We start from the raw sequence: 13506 nt of genomic DNA, 5'->3' as shown, positions 1-13506 counted from the left end.
TAATGGTTTTAAAAGGTATCTCTTTGTGGTTTTAATTTGCATTTTCCTGATGACCAAGGATGTTGAGTACCTTTAAATGTGTTTATTGGTTATTTATCTATCTCTTTGTATCTGTGAAATATCTGTTCAAATTTTTGGCCATTATTTTATCGAATTTGTTTTTGTTATTTTTTAGGATGTTCAGCTATGACTCTCTCATCAAACATATGTATTGCAGATAGTTTTCCCAGTCTATCACTTGACTCATTATTTTATTTCTGATGAGCAGACATTGTTGTTAAATTTTAATTTTGTTAAAATACAATTTATTTGTTTAGTTTTTTGTGTTCTTTTGTTGTCCGTGCTTTTTGCATTCTTGTTTCCTATCCCAACGTCGCAAAAATAAACTCTTTTTTTTGTGCGTATATTCTTTGTGATTACAGCTTTAATGTTTAGGTCTGTGATCTATTTTGATGTAGTTTTGTTTATAGAATAATGAAGAAATTGAGTTTAATTTTTTTCCAGATGAGTATTCAATTTTTCCATCATCATTTCTTAAAATGCCTAATATTTCCCTATTAATTTTATTAGATATCTTTGTTAAAAGTCATTTGACAGTATATATGTGGATCTTTTTCTGAACTCTATTCTATTCCATTGATCTATATGTCTGTTCTTAGACCAATACGACGGTATCTTGATTTTTGTAGCTTTTCAACAAGTTTTGAAATCAGGTTGTGTAAGTCCTCCAATTTTGTTCTTCTTTGTCAAGTGTGATTTGGCTGTTCTAGATCTATTTTATTTCCTTATTAATTTTAGAATCAGCTTGCTAATGTCTTCAAAAAATCATGCCAAAATTTTGATTTCTACCCTTTGTTTTAACATGGAGATCTTTTTACAATCCTGTAAAAAAAAAATCTATCTTTTATTTCACTTATTCAACAAAATTTATTGACCATTTACTTTCTTCTGGGAACTGTTCTAGTCTGATGTTATAACAGTGAACAAAACAGTCAAAGAAACCCACCTTCATAGTGGGAGAAGACAAATAAATGAATAAAAAATTTAAGTGCTATGGATGAAAATATAAGAAGGTAAGGTAATAGAAAGTGATTGGTAGATGTGGAGAGATAGGCTATTTTAAAAAGAGATGTCACGGAGAGCTTTTATAATTACATGACATTTGAGCAGAGGCCAGAATACATTAAAGGGGTGAGTCATGCAAATATCTGGAGGCACAACATTGATGGCAGAGGAAACAGCAAGTCCTGAAGTGGGAACGTTCCCTGAAGTGGGAACGTTCTTGCCAAGTTCAAGGAGCAAGCAAGGAAGTCTGTGTGGTTGCAGTGCAGTGAAGCATGAGGAGACAGTAGGAGACTAGGAGGCTATAGTTCACGGCATAGACTTGAGTGATGCGAATTTAGTGAAAGGAAGTGACATAATGTTTTTAAATGATAAAGTTGGCTGCTGCATAGGAACAGACTGCTGAGAGTCAAGAGTGGAAGCAGGAAGATTGATTAAGAGGAGATTGCATTTGGACCAGGCAAAAAATCTTGGTTACTCTTTTCCTTGACTTTTAATTCTCTGTCTACCAGTTCTTAAACAGTTTGATATTCTGATATCATGTGCTAAACGTGGAGTTTAACTGGAATTATACTTTTCCTCATGTAATTCTATGTTAAAAATGGAACAGTAAGTGGTTTTCCAATTTGTAGGTTTCATCTAGAGTGATACTACCCATATCTAATTCTATACTGTTTAATGCCTTTAAGCATTGCTGGTTTTCAATTGCATTTCTTGTTTTTTAGCAATCCAAATTAGAATGTCTTAAAATTTGCATTGTTTTCTCTATGTGTTGTTTCTTCTATGTTAAGCAATATTGCCTGATTCTGGCCTCTTTTGAAAATGCTTTTGGAAATATTAACATACATATTCAGTTCTTTTTGTCTCTCCTATCTTGAAACAAAATGTTGGTCAATAAATGTTTATTTAGACCTTACCAACTGTGTTTGTAATAAGTGATATTTTCAGATTATGACACTGTTATCCTCATCTTTATTAGTCTTATTACTTCTAGCAAACTTGTCTTTGAATTAGGAATAGTAGGTTAGTTATGGGGTGGCAGTAAAACATTATAACACACTATAAAAATTTCAGTAAATTTTATAAAACATTATAAAAATTTCAGTAAATTTGATATTGAAATTTTATATTGAATTATTATAATGAATTCATTTTCTAATTTTATTTAATTTAGTGACAGTTCATTAATATATTCTTATGCTTTTAAGAAGTTCTAATTAAGAGTGTTGTGATAATAATGTATCATAATTATGTGCATTTCATTATATTAAAGCAAAATGTTTAGCTTCATATGAATTTTTTAAGATATTCAAAAGAATAATTAATATCCAAACTAGAAGAGAACATTTTTCTTTATTATATAATATTTATAAACTTAGCTATCTTCAAAGCCCCCGACACTAGTTTTTCTGGTTTAAATTGAACGTGTTATTCTTCTACTTGACACATGGTACATGCATGAGAGAAAGGAAATGCTTTTGGATTATATTAATGAAATTAGACATTATCCAAACAATTCTGGAGATAAAAGAGTTCCATCTACCACAGTGAGGGACGAGGCTCCAGGTGTGCAACATTATTCCAGCCCTCTGTGATGGCGAAGCCTCTCTAGAGCGAGGTCCTGGAGAGGAGCTGCTCATTGTGCCCATTAACGTGGGTGATCCACTCACGTATGGCCTGTGTCTATGTGGCCTCTTTGACCATCTGACTGCATTACCTGCTTTTTTTAATACTTTGAAATTTAGGGACTAAGTTGATGTATAATAATATGCAGTTCATGATCTGTCTATTTTAAATTTTCTTCATGCTATCACCCATGAAAAGCATAGAACTTGGTTTGCCCCTGAAAAGATATCACGTCAGCCAGATGAATGTTTGTCAAGCACTAGAGAGCCCGAAATATATGTGTTTAAGGTCATAGTTATTAACTAAACAAATGGAAGAAATTGGGTAAAGATATAGCTCAAGTAGAATATGAATATTTAGAATACAATAGAAATAGTGCATTCTTTATGATTCTAAAGTAAAGCTTCTACAGGATATAGCTGGTGTTATGCATTATATTTATTTCTTTTCTTTCTCTCTGTCCTTATAAAACTAACATTCTGGGCAATTAAAAAAATTACAATAGTTTTAATAAAATAGGCCCTCTTAATTCTTTCCCTACTGTTGCAGTTAACTTGGGTGATGTCAGTCTGTTCCTGTTAGAATTGCTATTCAACTAAAAATGTATTATGATCTGCTCCACACATAAAAATTACATTATAATGAGCAAAACTCAGCCAAACATAATTGTGCCTATATCAGCAATTGTAACAGGAAGCTTCTTCTATAATGGTGATAATTACCATATCAACGATAATTTTATTGTATGATATGCATTGTCTTTTCCTTTGGTGCTCTATTGATAGTTAGAATGTGTCCATCAGTTCCTAGGTGATACAAATGCCAAAAAATTTAAACTCTCTCTCCTAATCCTAGAAAAATCATCATTAGAAAGTAAACAAAATGAGAGCAGCCGAATTCCATCCCCCAAGGCTATACCTTTTAACCTGTAACTCTTTTTAACAGGTTTATGTTCTTGCTGGAGGCAACTTATGAAAACATCTTAATGGCCTCAACTCTCATACTGAAAACATCCAATCATCTCTGACTTTGGCCTGCTGAGTTACAGAGGCATATTGTCTGTAGTTGCTGGGCTGGTCATCTCTAAAATGTGAACTTTACAACTTTTCCTAAGTGCAAAGGGGGAAAAGGAAGGGAAAAGTTCATTCCTATTCACAGGTGCATCACCAAATAGTCCCTTCAGCTCTTACAGAAATTTCACAATGTGGGATCCTGTGTAAAAGGGCAAGACGAAAAATACAGAAGTTACAAAAACTTCTCCTCCTATAATGGAATTCATCTGCTTTTCTAGCCCTTCTCTACTTTTTATATCAACACAGGAATTATTTATTGAGCATTTACTATGTGCGAAGTATCTAGGAATTTAAAAGGGACTGAAATAGCATCTCCATTCTCTAAGGTGTGAATTGGATAATAACTTGGGTACTCAAATATTCACAAGCAAAAACTCTGGATATCACATTTGAGAAAGCATGTCTACGGTGACATACAGTTTATAGCAACTTCCAAAAACTACGTAGATTTTTTGAAGCAAAAGCTACTGCAAGAGATTATAGAAATAGAATTTTTAAACCAAAACAAACTGCCTGTTCTACATTACTTTATCATACCTTCCACGTTTATAGTTTGAAAAAGCATCTCTCCAAGAATGGGCTTCCCTTTATCAGAATTTAAACAAACATCCAATTACCTGTGGATGCAATTTTGGCCATTGCAAATAACTGTTGATTTGCAACCCAACTGGTTCTTGGGTATCGGTGGCAAGTCAAATCTCCTTAAGTCTGGAATCGCCTATATAGGACTCACAGCTTCTCCCCAGTCTTCATTTGTCCAAAGAAAAATGTTACTCCAATGTCTTATCCATGTCCGTTCTTAAGAGAAAAAAAACTTTTGCTGAAGAAGCTTTGCTAGTTTTAGAGATATATGGATTCCGGCATCTAATTGCATCAATGCAATGAAAAGTTTACTCACTCAAAAATAATCTTTTGTCTTTTTTTCTACATTGATAACCTTGACACATCTTGGGTATACAGTCCTTAGAATTGTAGTCTTTAGAATATGGCAAGAAATGATTTCTTTGGAATAAAAAAGATAAAAGAGAAAGCCTTAAATTGAATGTTCATTTTAATATAAATTTCTAATGACCTCGGTTGAGGATATTTGGAGGAAGAAGGATCTGTGGGTTGGGACAGAAATAGGAGGAGGGCATGGAAGAGGTTGAGTGGGTTGTACAGGAAAGTTTTGAACCTTAGAAGGAGCTCCTGGGTTTGGTATCAGGGGCTTGGGAGGAACTGAGGCTGGTGTTGGAAGCCCTTTATGAGCCTTACGCATTAGAAAAATTTTTGAGAAGCACACATTCAGCTCTGCCAAAGGGTATCCAAAGCATTTTCCACTTCAGGTTTGAGCTTAGTAGACCAAGGTGGACCCAAAATGCAGGAAGGAACAATTCCGAGTCATAAAAGTAGGAAGACTTTGAGCAGTGAATGGAAGACTATAGAAAGAAAATTAAAATGCACCTTCAACTGCATGTTAGTTCAACAGAGCAAGAAATATCTCCAAGCATCTTGGTAAAATTAAGGAAGGAACAATGAAAAATTCTCAGGAAAAAGAGGTAACATAAATTTATTGGACAGTTTGCAACGCACAAATGTCTTTGGTAGTCTTTGTATTTTTTTTTTCTTCTTTAGCGAACATAAATAATGAAAACTTTTAGAGGTTTAATTCTAATTTCAGTCATTCATAAGGTATTAGATTGTCTTCATCTGCAAATTTTACCACCATGGAGTTTTTAGGAACTTGCTCCTTGAAGCCTTGAGTGTCGCTTTAATTTTAGGAAAAAATATCTGGAAAAAAAAGACATGAACTTGTATCTCTAGCAAACAGTTTTCATCATTTGTAGCCTTTTAGTCATGACTAAACAACCTCTGACACACTTCATGAGTAGATATTTTTCCCTTTCAATAAATGTGGCCGTTTGCTTTTTTCTCATGTTCTTTACCTATTATCCTTTCCTTTTTTATGGCCTTTTTTTCTTTGTCTTTTCATCCTCTTGGTCAATACTTCAGGTTTCTCAACATTGTTTAGCTCCACAGCCTAAGAAGGTTTTACACATTTGTCTCAAACTGTCCCACACAATAAACGTGTTATGTACTGAGAATTACTTGAGTAAAGAACTAAGCAATACTTTTCTGCTGAGTCAGATGTAGTTTCTTCCCCTCTGTCTTTTTCTTAGAAAAATGAAGTCCAGCATTTAATGAGAGTAATTTTTTTCTTCTTTTATTTTTATTGAACTTTTGGCCATAATCGTGCAGTCCTACTAATACCGTTTAGGGAAATGGGGACTCTCGTGGCCAGATAGTCACCTTGTGGTGCTATCGCAATAGGAATGCTGCCAGAAGTTTGGAGGAGACTGGAAGAGCATGGGGCTAGCTCTGTGGAGCCTGTTAATGTCAGGCAGTGGCATGGGGTCTTAAGTGGTTTGAAAATCCCCTTCTATGCAGCTCTCCATCTTCCTCCTTCCTTCCCTCCCTCCCTCTGCATAGCCTGGCTGCTTCTGCTATTAATTTCTCTTGAGCATGGAAGAAACTAGACCTTGCTTATTCACTGTGGTGCTGAGATGATTTCATAGCAAATATTTTAAAAATAATTTAAGGGAGAGAAATTTCAGTTTAACTGAAACATATTTATTCCTTAGTGCTACTTTTTTTTTCAGCAGATTGCACAAACCTTCGTTACCGAGCATCTTTCCACGTCCATTCTTTTTTGTCCACTGGCAAATTGCAGACCTCCTTTTTTTTTTTGTAGTTAAGAACTGAATGAATTCTTAGACTATGTATAGGTGGACCTACTGATGCTATTCACCGCACATATTTATAATGCTATTTTGAGCATTTTAATATGTTCTGATGATTTGGATTTTGTAGAAAGAAGGAAAGAAGTGGCTATTAAAAATTGAATTTCTCTTTCAGGAAACCTTTGAGAAGGCAAGTCTGAGCAGCAGCAGCAGTGGAGCAGCCAGCCTGAAAAGTGAATTTTCTGAAAGTGCAGACCTGCCCCCGGAAGCTTTCCAGGCCTCCTGTGGCAAAGAGGAAGACAGGGCCTGTGACGAAATCCTGTCAGATGACACCTTCAACTTGGAAAATATCGAGAAAGGTATTTCTAGTGAAACGGTAGCAGCATGAATGCACTCTTGACTCCTTATTTCAAGGTTTATTTGCTTTTATTATTATTATTATTATTATTTTTGTTAATGTGCAGATATATATTCGGAGCTAGACGATGAATTGGACATTTCGGATAACTCCAGCAGCTCCAGTTCAAGCCCTTTGAAAGAGTCTACATTCAGTAAGCTTTCTCTACCCGTTTGTGGATTCCAGCAGGTAGCAGTTTGGGGATCGTACTCGGGAGTCAAGTACATGTCATCACGTACATAACCCAGTAGTTTGTCTTTCAGGTGCAATGCTAATTAGGACAGATGTGTCTATCCCTGTCAGAGCCTAGAAGCCAACCAGCACTGTGGTTTTCTGTTGCCTCAGCTATTCAACAAATAGTTTCATTATTTCTACCAGCAAATGCAGGCTCTAACGGGGGAGTGGAGATAACTAATTTGGAGACAGACTAAATAACTACGGGAATAATGGAAGTGACCTTTTATGAGTGTGTTTAGGGGTTAGAAACCTGGAGAAGAAATTAGTGTTGGTGTAGACTAAGTTTTGTACTATTTTATTTACCTTACTATAAAGGGACGTATGATACTTAAAACACTAAAGTAAAAAATATTTTAATTGTTTAGAACTATGAAAAATATGATATATAAATTCAGTCCATATGTCAATCTCAACTCTTAATTTGAAACAGTAAAGAAAATAGTCACACTGGAGTATGGGAAAGAAAAGATATATTTAAATAAAATTTAAAGATTTTAAGAAAAGATAGGATTCTCAACAAATAGGATTACTCAACAAATCTGAACCTGAAAGAAAAGAGCAGTTATAACAGCAGATAGAGAGAAAAGGAAAACTCTTTTAAAAGAGTAAGTTGATAGAATATTAAATAGGATATATAGAAATACTCTGAAATAAATTAAGTGTAAATAATTTCTTCTCACCAATAACTATGTCAAAAAAGGTTTAAAATAGTCTCCCCAAGGATAAAAGTAGAGCCTTAAGGATTTAGCTTGAATCTTTGTCCCTTTCCAACTGAACTGGTCCATCAAAATGGTGACCAGACATTCTAGATTTTCTGGGACAGTACCAGTTTTCAGCACTCTGCTCTGTTTTCCCTGTAAATCTCAGACAGCTAGATAGACTGTCTTGATGTGCAATTGAGAAAACATGAATATTATACAGTAAAAACATTCATGCATATAAACATGTGTAGCATGTTCTAGAAGCAGTTAATTCCTGACTGTTCGAGGAGACTTCAGTGTGGTGTATCTCCAGTAATGATGGTGGGGCAGGTCAGTGGGGAAGCAGGAAAGGAAAGCCGGACCCTTAAATTTGCTTGTGGTGGTGACTTGTAGCTCTCTCGGCAAGGGTTTTAGATATTTTATGGTTCTTTTGTTAGCTGTTAATAACAGCGTTTCTTCGCTTAGTGACTTTTCGTTGGAAAAAGACCCTTAGAAAAACCCATCAAGTGCGTAGTACTTTGCAACATTATATTTTAGCCAATGCTTTCATAAATGAAGACAGTCTTTATAATACATACAATTGCTCAGATAATACGATGCAACATTTTTAAACAAACAAATGAATAAATTAAATATTTATTTTTAATAGAGAGTATGGAAAGTTATTTTTATTTTCTTGTTTCAGGCATTTTAAAGAGAAGTTTTAGTGCTTCAGGAGGAGAAAGACAATCCCAAACAAGGTATGTACACATTGAGCTCCTAGAAATATTTTTAGACTGCAGAATTGAGTTATTGGTGGCTAAATTGAAACCTGATAGCTGGAAATTACCGCAGACATGTGATAATAGAGGCTATTAGAGCCCACCCTCCCAGAACTGATTGCTGTTTACCAAACAGCAACCTGGGAAGAGTAGCAAGCTTGGACCTGGGTTTTAGTCTACTTTTGTGATCTTAAGCCAATCGGTGAGTCTTTTTGAGCTCAAGGATGATCCAGGGAGGTTAAGCCAGTTGTGCTTCATGAGATTATCAAGGTGTTCTTTAGTGGGCTAAAGTGCCGAGTGCCATTTTTAGAAGTAACAGAGAGAATATAGGAAAAAGAAGCAGTCTGAAACCCTAAGAAGAACTAGAACGAGTGATTGTGGGGACTTGGGACCTGAGTTAGAAGACTCTCGAGGGATCACCAGACTTGCAAACCCCTCCCATTCCACATCTTTGGCTTTTCACTCCTAACCCTCCAGCTCTGCTTCCACTTGCCAAAGACAAGGAAGCCACACACAGGAGCCTGGAACTGTGGGAGCTCTAGTTCACTTGGCCAAGCACGTGAGGGGATGGGGGCGGGAGATGTGAGCCTGGCTGTAAAGTTGGGAGTACCGTGGAGTGGCTGTGTCCTCCTCAACTCTGGCATCAGAGCTTCTCTACCTTAAACACATCATGAGTTCAGTAGAGTTTTGCGAGCTAATCTGGATATCTATCACTGCCTGGAACAGTATTTGCATAGGAACAGTATTTGCACATGCTCTCCCCCGAAATAATAAGTGCACTTTGGAATCTACCGCTTCCTTTTAAGGTTTATGATTATTTCTATTTTTAAGAACATCAAAAAGGCTTGTCCTCTCTTATTAAATACTTTATTCAGTGATATGAAGTTGTTTAAATATATAGCAAAGATACAAAACAAGTATTTTATTACAAAAATAAATTAAGACATATGTGTGTGCTCTCCATTTAGGAGAGTTTTATATTAAAATGGAAATTTCCAATCAGATGAATTTAGGAATCTTAGCATTGCCAAATAACTCCACTCCTTTTTCTGAAAGGATTCATAGAAGATTGTCTTATTTGCAAGAATTCAGTTGAAATCCAATCCTTCAAAAAATAAAAAAAAACATATGTACTGTATATTTTACAGCTTGAAATGGTTTTTAAAAGTCAGTCATTCTTTAAACATTTTATAGTAAATTGGATGAACTGGAATCAACAGAATGAGGGCATTCAACCTAAAGCTCATTGAAATAGGGATATTACAGAGCGGGCTTTAACGTAGGGTTGATGACCAAGTCAGCCACTGGAAAATGGAAAATGGAATATGTTGGGTTTGAGGGTACTGGGAAGAGCAAAATGGCAATGAATTTCAGAATGAAGAACCTGCCTAGCAAAATGCTGGGAGTGGTGGTGTTCAGTTAGGTGGCAACAGTTGACGAGTCAGAAGGTGCATACATGGGTGAATAGGTGAATAGGTCCTGACCTAAAATAACATTTGCAAAACTGTGCCATGTGTGTGATACAGTGGGATATGCCACTGAGGGACACAGGTTGCTTTAAGATAAGCCCTCTTCTCTCAAGGAACTCACAGCATAATAGAGAGACAAGGGCAAACTTGAGAAAGAAATAAATGACAGGACAGCCTGTGATTCATGCCAATTAAGAGGAAAGAAAATTACTTTTTTACTTCCTTCCAGGTATGCCCAAGCTTCTCTTAATTAAAAGTAGACAACGCTAACTCGTATTTCTGATTCTTTAAAAGGCATTAAATAAAGCTAAAGTTATTTGCAATCTAATTTGTTTAGAATTTTCCTGGGTTTCTTGGTTTATTAATGTGAAATGTAAACCCCACTCCTGAAAAATATTTAAAAGCTAAACAAGAAGTTGCAGTATAAAAAAAGTTTGCAAAGCTACAAAATAGAATAAAAATAAATTGAAAATTGAGCTTGTAGAGATCTTTGGCTATTCTGTGTCAAATATTAAATGGTAGAACAGTTACAGTGAGACCTTTATTGGCTCCTAAAACAAAGGAGTTGGTCTCAATTAGAAAAAGCCACAGAGAAGTACATATTTGATCTGAGCACATCTTCCAGAGTTTAGAATTCAGACTTGGCCCTAGCTAAATAGTATACAGAGAAAGCTTAAGCATAAACTCTCCACTTTGGTCAAATCAGATATCAGGAGCTAGAGGAAACCAATTGCCTGCTATAGAACCAAGTTACCTCCCTAATAACCTGAGGTAGATTTTTTTGCAGGGAAAATAGGCCAGGTAAATGGATAATACATGAGCAAATGAAACCATAAAGGGCAGCCCCTACCTCCTTAGAGAAGAATTGAAGTCTCTAGGCTGGTGAAAGAACACATAATATTAGAATTGGAAAGTACCCCCTGTTGATCTAAGCCATCATCAAATAATAAAACTTTTTTTCAGGAATATAATTAAAGGCGAAACCAGGAGACAACCAGTCCCCAACTCTTAGAAGTCCATGTTCCTTCTGCGAACTATGTAGCAGAAGTCATATGAAACTGGCAAATAATTCCTTTGGGCTCCCTTTCTTGCCATATTCTTCCCCAGATCTCAATTTTCCATCCTCATTTCGCCTAAAGTCCGGGAAGCTAAAGTCAAAGCTCAGAAACCAGATCAGTGGCGAGAGCCCCATTCTTTGGCTTCTGGAAATGCAGCCATTCATGAAGCAGAGGTGACTCATCAAATCCCCATTCCCAAATCCCTCCCACCAGGATGCCATGCAGTAGCCAATCCCAGAGCTCTCCTGGACCCCCAGGAAACCTGGAGATGCTAATGTAGCATTTTTAATATTACAGAAGTAGAGCATGGGGAACTTCCAGTTGACTCCCATTTCCTAACAATAAATGGGTCATTCACACTACAAATATATTCACTTAGCATAATTTGCTCATAGATAGGCCTTTGGTTTACTAGAGTAGAGATTTGCCTTGATCTCTTTGTTCTTTGCATGTCATAAATAGGAGTATCACTTGGGATACTCCTAAAGCTGTTTATCAATCTGAGAGGTCACAAAGTAACTGCTTTAGCAGCCATCACTCGTACTCCATTGAGTGCTAACTAGTTAGATGAAGATGTAGAGCCATGAGAAAACTAGATCTGACTACATTTAATGTTTCATCTAGTAAGTAACAAGAGGCAGATGAAAATGAACTTAATAGTGTATTTTTTTATATATTGCTTTTAATGAATGCACACAGATCATGTAATTGTATATGTGAACAACTTTCTTGAATGAAAATGTGAGAAGTTATTTTAACAGCTTCAATGAGGTATAATTCACACAAAATAAACTGCACAAATTTAAGTGTGTAATTGATAAGTTTTGAGTATGTATATCCTTAAAAATCTCACAATTAAGATAGTGAACATATCCACCTAAAAGTGTCCATTTGTGCCCCTTATTCCTACAGCTCACTCCCCACCCCAGGCAATCGTTAATCTGCCTGCTGGACTATAGATTAGTTTGCATTTTTGAATTTTATATAAATGGAATTACATACTCTTATTTGGCTTCTTTCAGTCAGCATAATTATTTTGAGATTTGTCTATGTTGTTTTGTGCATCAATAATTCATTTCTTTTTGTTGTTAAGTAATATTCCATTGTAAGGATATACCACTGTTTGTTAAGCCACTCGTCTGCATTTGAGTTCCAGTATTTGGCTATTAAAGCTTCAATGAACATTTCTGTCTTATACGGACATGTACTTTTTGTTATCTTGGGTAAATACCTAGAAAAGAAATGGTTGGGTCATATAGTAAGTTTATGCTTAACTTTTTAAGAAACTGCCAAACTTTTTTAGAATAGTTGTGTCATCTTTACATTCCCAGTTTGAGAGATTTGAACTCAATGTGTAAAATTGACAGGGGTTGAAGTGAATAATAGCGTTTGTAGAAATCTTCTTTTATTCCGATGTGCGCATCATTGAAATCATAAGGAATAAGAGGGAAAATGGAATTCAGTTTTTATGGTCAAACTCTCACAAAATATTATCTACTTTGAAATAATCATGTGAAATAAATAGCCTTATTGCTAATGTTTGTTTAACGTTTTGTGCACATTGACAGCCAAAAGTTGGGTTAATGTCTGTTTCAAGAAAAAAGCAATTTAAAATGTAATAATTAGGACTTTCTTTGAAATGCTCAACTTTAATCATTTTCAATAATCTAACTGATCTAAAATCTCCTGCCTCCGATACTACTTGCTACGAAAGAATTAAGAATGGGCTTGGCTTTTGCTAGTTCCTATCTGAGCTTTAAAGTCTCACTCAGTATATATATATTTCTAATCCAATAAGTCATAGCATTTTATTCCAATTTACAAATAAAGTATCCTATAAAGTGGAATTTGATGCCAAACACAGGGCCTTCAACCTCTTTCATTATCACATACATGCAGGTCCTAGTAAGCTTTGGTCACTGTATTATGGTCTTCTTAATAAGCACATCTATGGATTCATTCAATTAATATTTGTTATTGTGTGCTGGTGTATACTAGACTATGCCTGGTCCTTTTTTATTGCATTCCCCAGAGCACAGTGTATTGCATACAGGTGCCAGTCCACAAATACTTGTTAATTAATAGATGAATAACATTCATCTTAGCATAAATTCTATTTTTCTCACTGTAATAGGATTGAAATCTCACCTACTGGCTTGAACCTACAGGCTCTGCCATAGTTGCAGCTTAAGCACCGCCGCCACCCCAGCCCCTTTTAAGATTCTGTTGTTCAGGCAACAAGGTTTCTCCATGCCTGCTTGTTTCCTGTTGCCCAGGCAACAGGGTATAGTTGGCAGGTAGATTAAGACATCAGATGTTTTCAGTACTAGAGATGCCTGTAGTTCACAACTTCTCTGACAAATCAGTGTAAGCATAACAGTATTCAGGGATGTGCAACTGAC

The 13506-nt window shown here is 35.7% G+C and overlaps 1 protein-coding gene across 1 annotated transcript in view; it reads left to right on the top strand.

Moving 5' to 3' along the window:
- Window positions 1-13506, top strand: part of NEK10 (NIMA related kinase 10) — a 191568-nt gene that overhangs the window by 136551 nt on the left and 41511 nt on the right. The window contains exons 26-28 of the mRNA XM_023528263.1: window positions 6635-6840; window positions 6946-7032; window positions 8502-8556. Of these exons, the coding sequence (XP_023384031.1) occupies window positions 6635-6840; window positions 6946-7032; window positions 8502-8556 (348 nt within the window). The remainder of the gene's footprint in view (window positions 1-6634; window positions 6841-6945; window positions 7033-8501; window positions 8557-13506) is intronic.

The sequence above is a fragment of the Pteropus vampyrus genome, unplaced genomic scaffold (genome assembly GCF_000151845.1).
Source record: "Pteropus vampyrus isolate Shadow unplaced genomic scaffold, Pvam_2.0 Scaffold1, whole genome shotgun sequence".
Classification (NCBI taxonomy): domain Eukaryota; kingdom Metazoa; phylum Chordata; class Mammalia; order Chiroptera; family Pteropodidae; genus Pteropus; species Pteropus vampyrus.
This window is presented reverse-complemented; position numbering and strand designations above follow the sequence as displayed.